This window comes from Erinaceus europaeus, chromosome 8 (assembly GCF_950295315.1).
Source record: "Erinaceus europaeus chromosome 8, mEriEur2.1, whole genome shotgun sequence".
In the NCBI taxonomy this organism is placed as follows: domain Eukaryota; kingdom Metazoa; phylum Chordata; class Mammalia; order Eulipotyphla; family Erinaceidae; genus Erinaceus; species Erinaceus europaeus.
In genome coordinates, this window is record NC_080169.1 from 23,758,913 (window position 1) to 23,770,971 (window position 12,059).

General features: G+C 40.9%; 1 protein-coding gene across 3 annotated transcripts in view; it reads right to left on the minus strand.

Annotated features, from left to right (window-relative positions):
* TAX1BP1 (Tax1 binding protein 1) overlaps positions 1 to 7,675 on the minus strand; it is a 50,244-nt gene extending 42,569 nt beyond the window's left edge. For 2 of the 3 annotated variants that reach the window (XM_016187499.2, XM_060196046.1), the window contains exons 1-2: positions 7,520 to 7,675; positions 2,903 to 3,066 (exon numbers count right to left, since the gene is read on the minus strand). In XM_016187499.2, the coding sequence (XP_016042985.2) occupies positions 2,903 to 3,064 (162 nt within the window). In that variant the 5' untranslated portion in view covers positions 3,065 to 3,066; positions 7,520 to 7,675. Of the gene's footprint in view, positions 1 to 2,902; positions 3,067 to 7,317; positions 7,474 to 7,519 lie in introns of those variants that run through there. The other variant, XM_016187500.2, reaches the window with a different exon arrangement.
* Positions 7,676 to 12,059: the final 4,384 nt, after the last annotated feature.

Below are 12,059 nucleotides of genomic sequence, written 5' to 3' on the forward strand. Positions count from 1 at the left end.
AATTAAGATATCTGTATCTGTATAAAGGACTTTGCAGTATCTCAGCATATTCTGTGTTCATTTAATGTGAGCACTCATTAATATTCAAGGGCAGAAATTATTAAAACTGGTGATAATCAGAAATATAGATGTCTAATTCAAGAGGCACTGGGTATAGCAGTGATAAATACAGTTTACTGAATGTTTGTTTGTAGAATAAGTATTATTCTCATTTTACAAGAGGCTAGTACATAAGAGTCAGAATTTGAATCTAAAGTTTAAGCTATTAACAATGCCAAGACACTATTTAGTGAATATTTAGAAACAATATAAATGTCTGACAGCAAGATACTTCAATATATTCTACAGCGCACCACCATTATGTGTATATACTTTATATATGTACAATGTATGTGAATAATTATTGATTTTTATATAGGAATATTAAGGCATGATTTATTTTTTCTTTGAATCTTTCTGCATATTCTGAATTTTTCTATAATCTTAGATTTTTACTGAATCTTAAAATGTTATCCAGGCAAAAATAATGGAAGGGGTATTTTACAAAATTTATTTATTTATTTAATGCTTAGAGAAAAGTTACAGTACTTGGACTACAGAACAAAAAAGGTAAGTAATTTGCTAGACCATAGCAATAAATAAGAAACAAGAAAATCAAGCCATCTGGTCTTGGATTAACCACCACTTGAAGAGTTTCAGATAGAAGAAATAGATCTCAGATTTTCATCTTAAATACAGCTTATATAAACCATTTAAAGAAAGAAATCAGGGTAAAACAGGTGACCGTTTAGTAGTCTTGGAAAGAAATGAGAACATGAATTGGGGTTGTGGCATTAAGGATGCCAAAATAGACAACCAGGTAAATTAGCAGAGTTGGTATTTGACTGAATGTGAAAAGAAAAGCATATGCTTTGAGCATACTGAAAAAATAGTTACTTACTAATTTCATTAGCTAAAAATAAAATTTAAAAATATAAAGTCTAAAGGACAAAAATGGATAAAATAAGAGGTAAGGACATGAAAGACAATGTACTATATGGTTTCACTCATGTGGAATATAGAGAACTGAAATGTGAAATTGAAGGAAAAAAAAGAGGGGTGGGGTGGGAGGGAGAGGGGAGTGTAGCCAAACTATCTCTATGACTGTAATAACTGGGGGGGGGGGGTTGTGTGTGGTGTGCAACTATACCTCTGTAATCTTATAATCTTGTTAAACCATTATTAATAAAATTTTTTTTTCAAAAAGTAGTATGAAAGAGAAAGGTAAATATATACTTTTTGAAAAATAATTTATCACATATTGATATATAATAATATAAAGTTCCTGTTGTCTAACAAAAAGTCTACAAACTTGCCTATAACTGTATTTTACCCCTCATTTTCCAAAATGAAGTTTATATTTTGCCCACCTCACTCTGCTAGGTCAAACTTTCATTTCCAGACGATTTCATGTTCCTGAATCCAGTGACCACTCATCTTTTTCTACTTTCACTTGTACACTTGACAAATAACTTTAAGACCATTAAAATCACTTCTAAAATAAAACAGGCTAAGACTTCCCTGGATTGAAGACACCACCAATGTGTCCTGGAGCTCAGCTTCCCCAGAGACCCATCCTACTAGGGAAAGAGAGAGGCAGACTGGGAGTGTGGACCGACCAGTCAACGCCCATGTTCAGCGAGGAAGCAATTACAGAAGCCAGACCTTCTACCTTCTGCAACCCTCAATGACCCTGGGTCCATGCTCCCAGAGGGATAGAGAATGGGAAAGCTATCGGGGGAGGGGGTGGGATATGGAGATTGGGCGGTGGGAATTGTGTGGAGTTGTACCCCTCCTACCCTATGGTTTTGTTAATTAATAAAAAAAATAATAATAATAAAAAAAATAAAATAAAAAAATAAAACAGGCTGACTGTAAGGGGGGAAACCAGAATATCAAAGGCAAAAGTAAATAATACTTCAGACATTTTTGACATTATTTTGACAGCTCAAAAGGTAGGCCTGATTTTTTTTTTCTCCTCCATTACATTCTGAAAACATAAAGTTACCAGAAAACTCCATTCAGTAAAGTGAACTACCATGTAGTGATGATTGCAATATAATTTTCAAGCAAATACTAGGGGAAAAAAATGGTAAAATATAAAAACTGAACTCTTGCCATCAAAACAAGTGTTCAGTTATATAAGACAAAATACTGCTATAAAGGAAAAGATAATTATAAGCAATATTTAAACCAATAAAATAACAGAAGAAATGGTGGGTTGTAGGAAACGTCATAATGTATTTTCTCTGCAAAAATGACTCATGACTTTTCTGACAACCCCATAAACATAGCCGTAGAGCTATACAGAATTACGTATGACTGGCTGATAAAGATAGCAAATAATATAAAGGTAACCCAAAGGGTAAGATTACCTTTTCAGGTAAGAGAAGGGAAAATTGGGAGAAAAAAAAACAGTCCTCAAAATGTTTCCAAAATTCTTTGAATCTCTTATTTATGGAAAACAAAAGTCTGATGAACACATTATCTCTTATATACTATCAAGCATTATTAACTATTTCACGCTAACAAAATGTTTATACTGCTGGACAAGCAGCATACTTTCAGCAAACCAGACTTCCATGCACAAGGCTCAAAGGCCACAGGTTCAATCCCCAGCATGACCATAAATCTCTTATTTACACACACACACACACACACACACACACACAGAGAGACACTTTTCCTGTGTATATTTGTATCTCTGAATCTCTCCATCAAAATACATGAATACTTTAAGTCTATATTTACATGTATCAATGTTTTACATCTGACATTTACAAAAATGACTCCAAGCATAGAACTACGATTAGTATAATCTACATAAAAATATCTACATAGAAATTTGCAAAAGCTTTCTTACCTTGAATATACCCACCCAATCTTTTGGATGGGGCTGAATATATGAAGTTAAGGTATAATGACATTCCAGATGTGCATTAGGTAGATAACTCTTGGCCACATTTTGAAAGATAACATGGGCAAAGTTGGAAGTCTGCAGTGGAACTTCTTGAAAGGATGTCATCTCTAAAACAAACAATTCATACAAATTAAATGATGCCAACTAAGAGTAACCATATACTTTCAGAAAATACATAATATGGAATGCAAATTTCATGAGTGGTTGCATGTTATAGTGAAGGGAGCACATACTTCCCACATTGAAAACTTCCTTAAAAATGTGATTAAGTAGGGGAGTTGGGCAGTAATACAGTGGGTTAAGCCAAAGTGCAAGGACCAGAATAAGGATCCCAGTCCGAACCCCCAGCTTCCCACCTGCAGGGGAGTTGCTTCACAAGTGGTGAAGCAGGCCTGCAGGTGTCTATCTTTCTCTCCACCCCCCTCGGTCTTCCCCTCCTCTCTCCATTTCTCTCTGTCCTATCCAATAATGACATCAATAACAACAATAATAACTACAATAATAAAACAACAAGGGCAACAAAAAGGGAATAAATATTTTTAAAAGTAAATAGCTGGGTTGGTAGAGTTTAGGACTTCCATGCTGTCCCCAATGCCACAGGTACCAGAGTAGTGGTCTATACACACTGGAGCAGAAGCAATTTTACCATACCAAATTTGCTTCCAGCTCTTTTAAGACATCCCCAGAAACATGGATACATTAAAATACAAGTCAAGGGCTGAAAAGACAGCATAATGGTTATATAAAAGCCTTCCATGCCTCAGGCTCTGTGGTCCCAAGTTCAAAGCCTAGCACCACCAAAAAGCCAAGCAGGAGTGAGTGGTACTCTGGAGTCTCCCCGCCCACTCCCCCCCCACACACTCTGTATCGCCCATTAAAATAAATAAACTAAATTTAAAAAGACCAAGTCAAATTTTTACAATAAAATTATAGAACTAAACACATCTGGGTGGGAAACAAAGTCTGAAACACATTCATATGCTGCCAGGAGTGCCCTGCAGTGATCCCTACTGTACTACCTGCAAAAGTTCTAACAGTGCTAGATAATCTTTATGTATGAGGCCCCAAGTTTGATGCCTGGCATCACATATGTCAGAGTGACACTCTGGTTCTTTCTCTCTTGCTCTCGCAATAATGAACTAACCAGGGGTGCAAGCCCTTTAATGTTGTATTTACTTCATCCTTTGAGAGTTTTTCAAGTCCAAAGGAGATCTGGGCTATTTTCCCAGTGCCTCCTAATAATCGTTTTACTTGACTAACTCAAAGTTTAGGTCTTTGTTAACTAAAGTAGAAAACAGCCCCTACTAAGATTCTGTTCACTGTATAGAATTAGATTTTGAAACTTTAAATAGTTTACGGTGGCTAGGGATGTGACTCTGCAAGAATACAGCACTTGCATATGATACTCCGAGTTTGAGTCCTAGCACCACATGATGTTTTAATACTAGGATTCTTTCTTGATAAATATTTTTTTTAAGATTTTATTTTATTAATGAGATAGACAGGAGGAGAGTGAGAAAGAACCAAACATCACTCTGGTACATGTGCTGCCGGGGATCGAACTCAGGACCCCATGCTTGAGAGTCTGATGTTCTATCCACTGCGCTGCCTCCTGGACCACGATAAATCTTTTCAACTAATAAGTATTCTACACAATTTTCTGGGTTCTAATTATCAGGTTTGTGTTTTTGGTTTTTTGTTGTTGTTTGTTTTTACTGCCACTGGAGGAGTATAGAGAGGCACAGTGAGAGACACCTCCAGCACTGTGTCACAGACATGGTAACGTATGCTCAACCTGGTACACCAATATGCCCCAATTTTGTGATGTGTTATGACTATGACAATTGCATTTTTAAAGTTATTATCAGTTAAACTAATATAAGTGAGATATCCTAATTTCTAGGACTTACTCTAGAAACTTCAGTGGGTAACTAGTGAATAAATATGTTGGTGGGGGGGTAAGAAAACATGATTAGAACACCAGCAAAACAGACAGGTGCCTGTTTAGCCATCTATGAAGTTCAAGATCTAGAGGTAGTTTCAATGCAAGGGTGCCTTTCCCTTTCTCCTCTCTCAGCCTGCCTGGGTATCCTCTTCGCCCCCAATCTGTGTTTGTCTCTCCTCTCTTCTTATCTGAAAAGGCCCACCTGGAGCCCCAGCAAAACAACAAAATAAAAATAAAAAAGATCAACAAATTGGTGGTTCCTTCTATAGTGTTGTTTTATATATGCTTGACAATTTCCACAATAAAAGTTAGTAAAGTCAGAGCAAATAAAGATTAGTTAGAAAAACTATCTATGACTTACTGAAAATAGCAACACATCACATGTAGCTGAAAAAGTTAGCAAAAAAATATTTTTTAATATTCAGTGAAAAACATAAACTTTTAGATAAAAAATATAGCTCAGCAGGTAAAGCCGTCTTGCCTGCGTGGGGTGGTCCTGGGCTCCATTCCAAGCACCATATGGGAATACCATGGACACCAAGAGAACTCCATGGATAGTGAACTAGAGCTTTGCTGTCTCTCACTCCCTCTCTCCCTCCTCCACTCCATTCTCCTCTTCTTTCTGTCTGTGTTTCTTTTTCTTTCTCTCTCTCTCTTTTAAAGAAAAATATGTCCTGACTTTTCTGACAAACTTCTTTTTTTTTTTTCATTTATTTTATTTTCATGAGAAAGAGTAGATACAGAGGGAAAGATACTGAGAGAGAGAGACCAGAACACTGCTCAGTTCTGGCTTATGGTGGTGCTGGGGATTGAACCTGAGATCTCACACCCTCTGGCTTTTAAGGCCGTTGCATAACCATTATTATAATAGCATATTTCCCCAGCCTTTTTTTTTTTTTTTAACCTCAGCACTACTCAGCTCTGGTTTATGGTGGTGCAGGGGATTGAACATGGGACTTTGTAACCTGAAACATGAGAGTCTTTTGCATAGCCATTATGGTATCTTTCCACCCGCCCTCATCTCCCTTTCAAATTGGGCTGGGCTGGGCTGGTGAAGAGGTATGTCAGTGGGAGAGTACCAGGCTTGCACATACAATGTTCTGGATTCAAGGCCTGTTATCACAGATGTTGGAGTTACACTCTGGCTTCTCTTATCTTTTGTCTCAATAACACACACATTTTGATTGGACTGCAATCTCCACAAACGTCCCAAGGGGGGAAATAGCCAGTAACTCATTGGGATAGTGTGCTGCTTTGTTATATTTGAAATCCACGTTCGAGTCCAGCCCCCAAAGCATCAGATGATGCTTTGGTGTTGTCTCTTTTACCTTCACTGTCTTTTTTTTATTTTAGGCAGTAAAAAAGAGTGGTGAAGCCCAGGCCATGATAGAAAAAAGAAAAAGTCAACCAACATTATAATCAATAGTTTCTAATTATTCATACTTTAACTCAAAGACTATCCTACTAGTTTACTGTCCAGAAATATATATATATATATATAATTAGCAATCTTTCTGAGAAGCAGGAGCAAAGATGTCAATATTAATTACTACTCTTAACAGATAACCTCAATCTCCAGAATTTTTCTTTTCCAGAATTCTCTACTACTGAGCCCCAGTGCACTCTTTCCAAGTGTTGCTCACACAACTTTTGATTCTATGGAATCTCAGACATTAAAGTATTTTTGCATAACCATTATGCTATCTCCTCCACCCTAAATTCTTTTAAAAGTAAGTTTAGCAGGCAAAAAATTAAACAAAGTAGACCTTCCGCCCATATAGATGGAAGAGTAGAGAGAGAATAATATATTATTGTTATGCAAAAAGACTTCCATTCTGAGGTATCAAAGATCCCAGGATAAGTCCCCAGTGCCACCAGAACTGCAAGCCAAAATTGCGTCCAAACACACACACACCAAAATGTTCCCAAAGTAATGAGCGCCCATTGAGACTTGTCCACAAATGCAAAAGGGCGGCGGGGGGAGAAGCAGGAAAACACTGACTCAGCTCGCTTAGACAGACTTCTGTCCAGGGCCAAGTGGGCGGAGCGGCCGGGCGTAAACAAAACTAATCTGCACACGGAGGCTAATCCGCGGCGCGGAAGCTGCCGGAAGTGCCCGCCCCCGCCCGGCCCGGCGCCCCACCTCCCTCCCGGCCGGCGACTCCAACCTCCACAGTCCGACGAAGCCGGCGGCCACCCCGGCTGCTTCCCCGGCGCCGGCTGCGCGCACGTGACACTCGGGACTCTCCCCCTCGAGCGGAGCCTCGCGCGAAGCTGCTCGTGCGGGGCCACGAGCCGCAGGGCCGCGTCCCCCGAGCCACCCAGGCCTTTCCCCCAGCCTCCCCGCCGAGTGGGGGCGCCCCACCCCCGTCGCTTTTCCAGATTCCACTGCTCACTCAAGTCGCCCACAAACCCGTCACAATCGCGGCCCGGCGTGGGGGGGGGGGGAGTCCTCGGCAGGGAAACCCGAATCCTCTGGCAACGTCGTCACCACGGAGACCAACCCCGACACCCGCCGGGCCCCGAGCCTGCGGGGCCGAGGGGCGATTCTCGAGCCCCCTAAGAGTTTCCGTTCGCGTCCGCCTCGCTCGAGGAGACAGGGGAAGTCGCCTCACCTGCTGAGGGGGCTCCAGAGAGGGGGGTGGCGTTGAAGAGGATTCCGATCTTAAGCCGTCATCAGCCGCTGAACCTCTTCCGCCACCACTGCCTCGCTCCACCCACCTTCCCGAGGGGCCCGTGATACGTCACTTCCGTCCACGGTTCCGCTACCGCCGTCGGTTCCGCCGCGGTGCTCGGCGGCCGCTGAAAGATGTGCTCTGCCTCAGCCGCGGCTCCAACAGCCCGGTTGTGGCGGTTTTAGCCTCTCAAGTCCCGAGAACCCTTTCCCTAGACCTGGCTCCTCCTCCCTGGTCCCAACCTGACATGGGCCAATAGCACTTTAGCTTTTTTGACGGGTTAGTTAAGCAACTTACCGGTTAAGTGGAAAGGGGAGCTCCGAAGATGTGAACCCTAGCCATGGACAGTGCCCGGACCATACGAATCTTGTCCCTGCGACCCTACTTATATTAGTGACAAGGAAAGAATGAACCCACCCAACCAGGACCCTTGAACTTTTGGCCACTGTACAATCTCAGCTTCTACTAGGAGCTTTTCAGTGCTAATATTCTAAATTATTCCATTTCCTCTTGTTCCAGAAGTTGCATTCCATATATAATTTGCCACCAGCGTTATCGCTGGGTCCTCCAGGACAAATCCACTGTTCCCAGCGGGCTCCCCCCTCCCCTTCTTGGATAGAGACAGAAATAGGGCAGAGAGCGCACTGCAACACCCTTCACCATTGTAGAGGCGTTCCCTCTGCATGTGACCAGGGGCTTGAACCTGGGTCCTTGCACATGGTAATGTGTCACTCTAGAGGGTGCTCATTACCAGCTCCCATCCCCGTCTTTCTAAAATATGTTTTTGATCATAATGAATTGGTGCTCTGGTTCCTCTTTCATAAGTAAATAAGCTTTTTTTCTTTCTCTTTTTTTCTAGTTTTCTCAACTCCAGCATTAGTTCATTGTAAATAAAAGATTGAAAGCAAGAAAACCAAGGAGTTTAGTAGATAGTCGGGTAGAGCACATACGTCATTTAGCTTGAGTTGAAGGTGTGTACTACCACAGAAAAGCACCACACAAAAAGGAAGCTTTTGGATTGGGAGAAATAGTGTAGTGGTTATGCAAAAAAGACTCTTTCCCTGAAACCAGGACTTCCCCACTCTACACCAGCTTTCCCAGGTAGAGGGGGAAGGATAGCAAAGAACTGAAGCTTTCTTTAGAGCAATGGAGGGAGGCCAAGTCTGGTTTTGCCATGACAAAGCATGTGCCCTATCCAAGTAAGTTGTCTAGCCACCCTAGGAGATACCTCTGACTTGCTCCTTGCTCTTTTTTGTTAGCCTGTTGTGAATCTTACAAATGTTTGAAAAAGAATAAAAAAATAACTTTGCTCCTTTGAGGTGCATGCTGTTCAAAGTCAGACTTTGTTTTTTTTAAAAAGAAAAAAAAAGTTTGTATTGTCTTCATTTATTTGATGAAGACAACCAGAAATCAAGAGGGAAGGGGGAGATAGGGAAAGAGACTCCTCCAGCTCTGCTTCACCACTTGTGAAATAATAATACTAATAATAGAATGAAAACTGTGTCCTGGGATCAGTGAAATCACATGTGCACAATACCCTAGGATTGTGGAGGTGGAGGAAAAAGAGGAAGAAGAGGAATAGAAGAAGTGGAGGAGGAGGGGGAGGAGGAGGAAAGAGATAGGAGATTTAGCTCAGATCTAAAGTATCCATGAAAAAAATTTTTTTTTTCATTTTGATAAAGGTTAACACTTGATAATGAAGGGGAAATGAATCGGTCTGCTGCCCTGTTCATAAAAAACAAAGCCCTTCCTTACCAGCTTTTTCTTTCCCTTTTTTATTTTTCAGATAGCAGGGTTATTATTCAGGCTCAGTGCTAACACTATGAATTCAGAGCTTCCAGCGGCCATTTTTCCTTTTTATTTATTTATTTTGTTTGTTAGATAAGAGAGAAGAGTGGTGAGAGGACGGGGAGATAGAGAGAGGGAGAGAAAGACACCTGCAGACCTACTTCACTGCTCCTGAAACAGACCACCTGCAAGGAGGTTGCAGAACCTCTAACCTGGGTCCTTGCATTTGGTAATACATGCACTTAACCGGGTGTACCACCACCCAGCCCCAGTTCTGTGAAATTCTCTGTAAGATTTCTTCAGTTCAGTGGCTTATAGTTATGTCCTTCCTAAGATCTGGATCTTAGCACTGAAAGAGCCTTTTGCTTGGGCATGTGTCTCAGCCATGCTGTTATATCTGTTATTGTAGTCTTATGTACCTGGTTATTCTAACCCCTGTTATTATAATTAATTCTTTTTTAAAAAAACTTTTTTACTCTGGGAGGGGAGAGAGGGAGAGAGAAAGAGGGCTACAAGCTTAACTCTAGTATATGTGATGCCAGAGGTTGAACCTGTGACTTCTGAGACCTCAGTTATATAAAATGGTTCTCTAATTGGCTCAGTTAGTTCCCCAGCTATAGTTAATTCTTTCTATTTAACTGTCCCTATTTTTGTGTGATTTGTCTCCTGACTGGACCAAACTGATATAACCATCATGCCTCTTTCTTTTATCTTCATATCTTCCTCTATCTTGATCATTTTCCTTTCTTCCCCATAAACAATTGCTTTGTGAATAAGTTTAGTTGTGACTAGCTAAGGTCATTGCCATGGAGTTTTTTGTTGTATTGCAATTTTGTGCTGCTGTTTGATGTTAATTATGATGCATGAGCACTAGAATTTCTTCTGTAACATATAGTTTAGGTTGTAGAATTCAATGAACGATGATTTATTGCCATTTAGCACTGGGTTTCCTCGATGAAAGAAATGTCTTTATCCCCAGGAGAGACCCTGGTTATGAGGACAAAAGGGAAACAGAAATTATTACAAAGTACTTACATTAAGCATCTGTAGAGAGACATTTGTAATACATGATATTAATTGCAAAATTGGCTTTTGAGATTGGTTGGTATGATATAGCAAGTTCTAAGAAGCTGAGATTAGACAAAATTCCACTGCTTGAATTCTTCCTTTCTATACTTTCCCTCCTCCCCTACACAGCCTCAGCAACCCTAACCCTCAGACACCATGCAGTTGTTCAGAAGAAATGGATCCTCATAACCTCTTCCTTTAAAACTCATGCTTTTTTTTTTTTTTTTGTATCCCTCTTGGAGCAAAAGATATAATCAATCAAAACAGCAGGTGTAACTTTATCTTCCTCGAATCCTCTCACATACAAAGCATGTACTGTTTCTTGTTTGTTTTTACCTCCAGGGTTATTACTAGGGCTTCTTGCTTACACTACAAATCCACTGCTCCTGGCGACCATCTTTTTTCCACTGTTATTGTCGCTGCTGTTGGATAGGACAGAGAGAAATTGAGAGGAAAGGAAGACAGATGGGGGGGGGGGTGATAGACAGATAGACACCTGTAGGGGGTCACTTCACAGGCCATGAAGCAGATCTGCAGGTGGGGAGCCAGGGCCTTGGACTGGGATTTTTGCAGTGGTCCATGTGTTTCCCTTTTTTTTTTTTTTCTTAACCAGAGCACTGTTCAGTTCTGTCTTATGGTGGTTTGCGGGATTGAACCTGGGACTTTGGAGGCTCAGGCATAAAAGTCTGTTTGCACAACCATTATGCTATCTACCCTCCGCCCTTTTTTTAAGTTTTATTTTTGAGTGAGAGAGATTGAATGTGGGGCCTCTAGGGCCTCAGGGAAGCAAGTTCTATGCTAGAATGCTGAGATATTGCCTTCTTTCTTTTCTGTGAATTTTAAAAATCTCAAGTGCTTATCTAAGAGGACTTTCCGAAGTCCAAGAGATGGTGCAGTGAATAAAATGTTGAACCCTCAAGCATGAGGTCTCTAGTTCAATTCCTGGCATTAAATATGCCAGAGTGATGTTCCAATTCTCTCTCTCTTTTTTATGTAAATCATTTTAAAAGAACTTTCTTCAACCTGATATCCTCCACCAATTATGGTTCTATTTGGCTTTTTCTTTGGAAAGAAAAAGTCATATTTATTTTGTGTGTGAGAGAGTATCAGAGGAGTGTTCCGGGAGATGGCGCAGTGGATAAAGCATTGGACTCTCAAACATGAGGTACTGAGTTTGATCCCCAGCAGTCCGTGTACCAGAGTGCTGTCTGGTTCTTTCTCTCTTTCCTCCTATCTTTCTCAATAATAAATAAATAAAATCTTAAAAAAAAAAAAAAAAAGGAGTACCAGAGCATCAGTATGTCATACATGGTGGCAGAGTTTGAATGCAAGACTCCCCTGCAGGTGGGGAACAGGGGGCTTGAACCATCTGTCCTTGAACGTCCGTCCTTGAGCTTTGTGCCACTGCACGTGCACTTAACCCACTGCACTACTGCCCAACTCCCCCCTTTTTATTTTTAATGTTTATTTATTTATTATTGGATAGAGTCAGGAATTGAGATGGGGGAAGGTGGGGGGCAGAGGGGAGAGACACCTATTTCCCTGCTCGGGAAACTTTCTGCTTACAGATGGGGACCAGGGGCTTGAACGCTGCAGTGTGTGCACTTAAGCAGATGTGTCACTG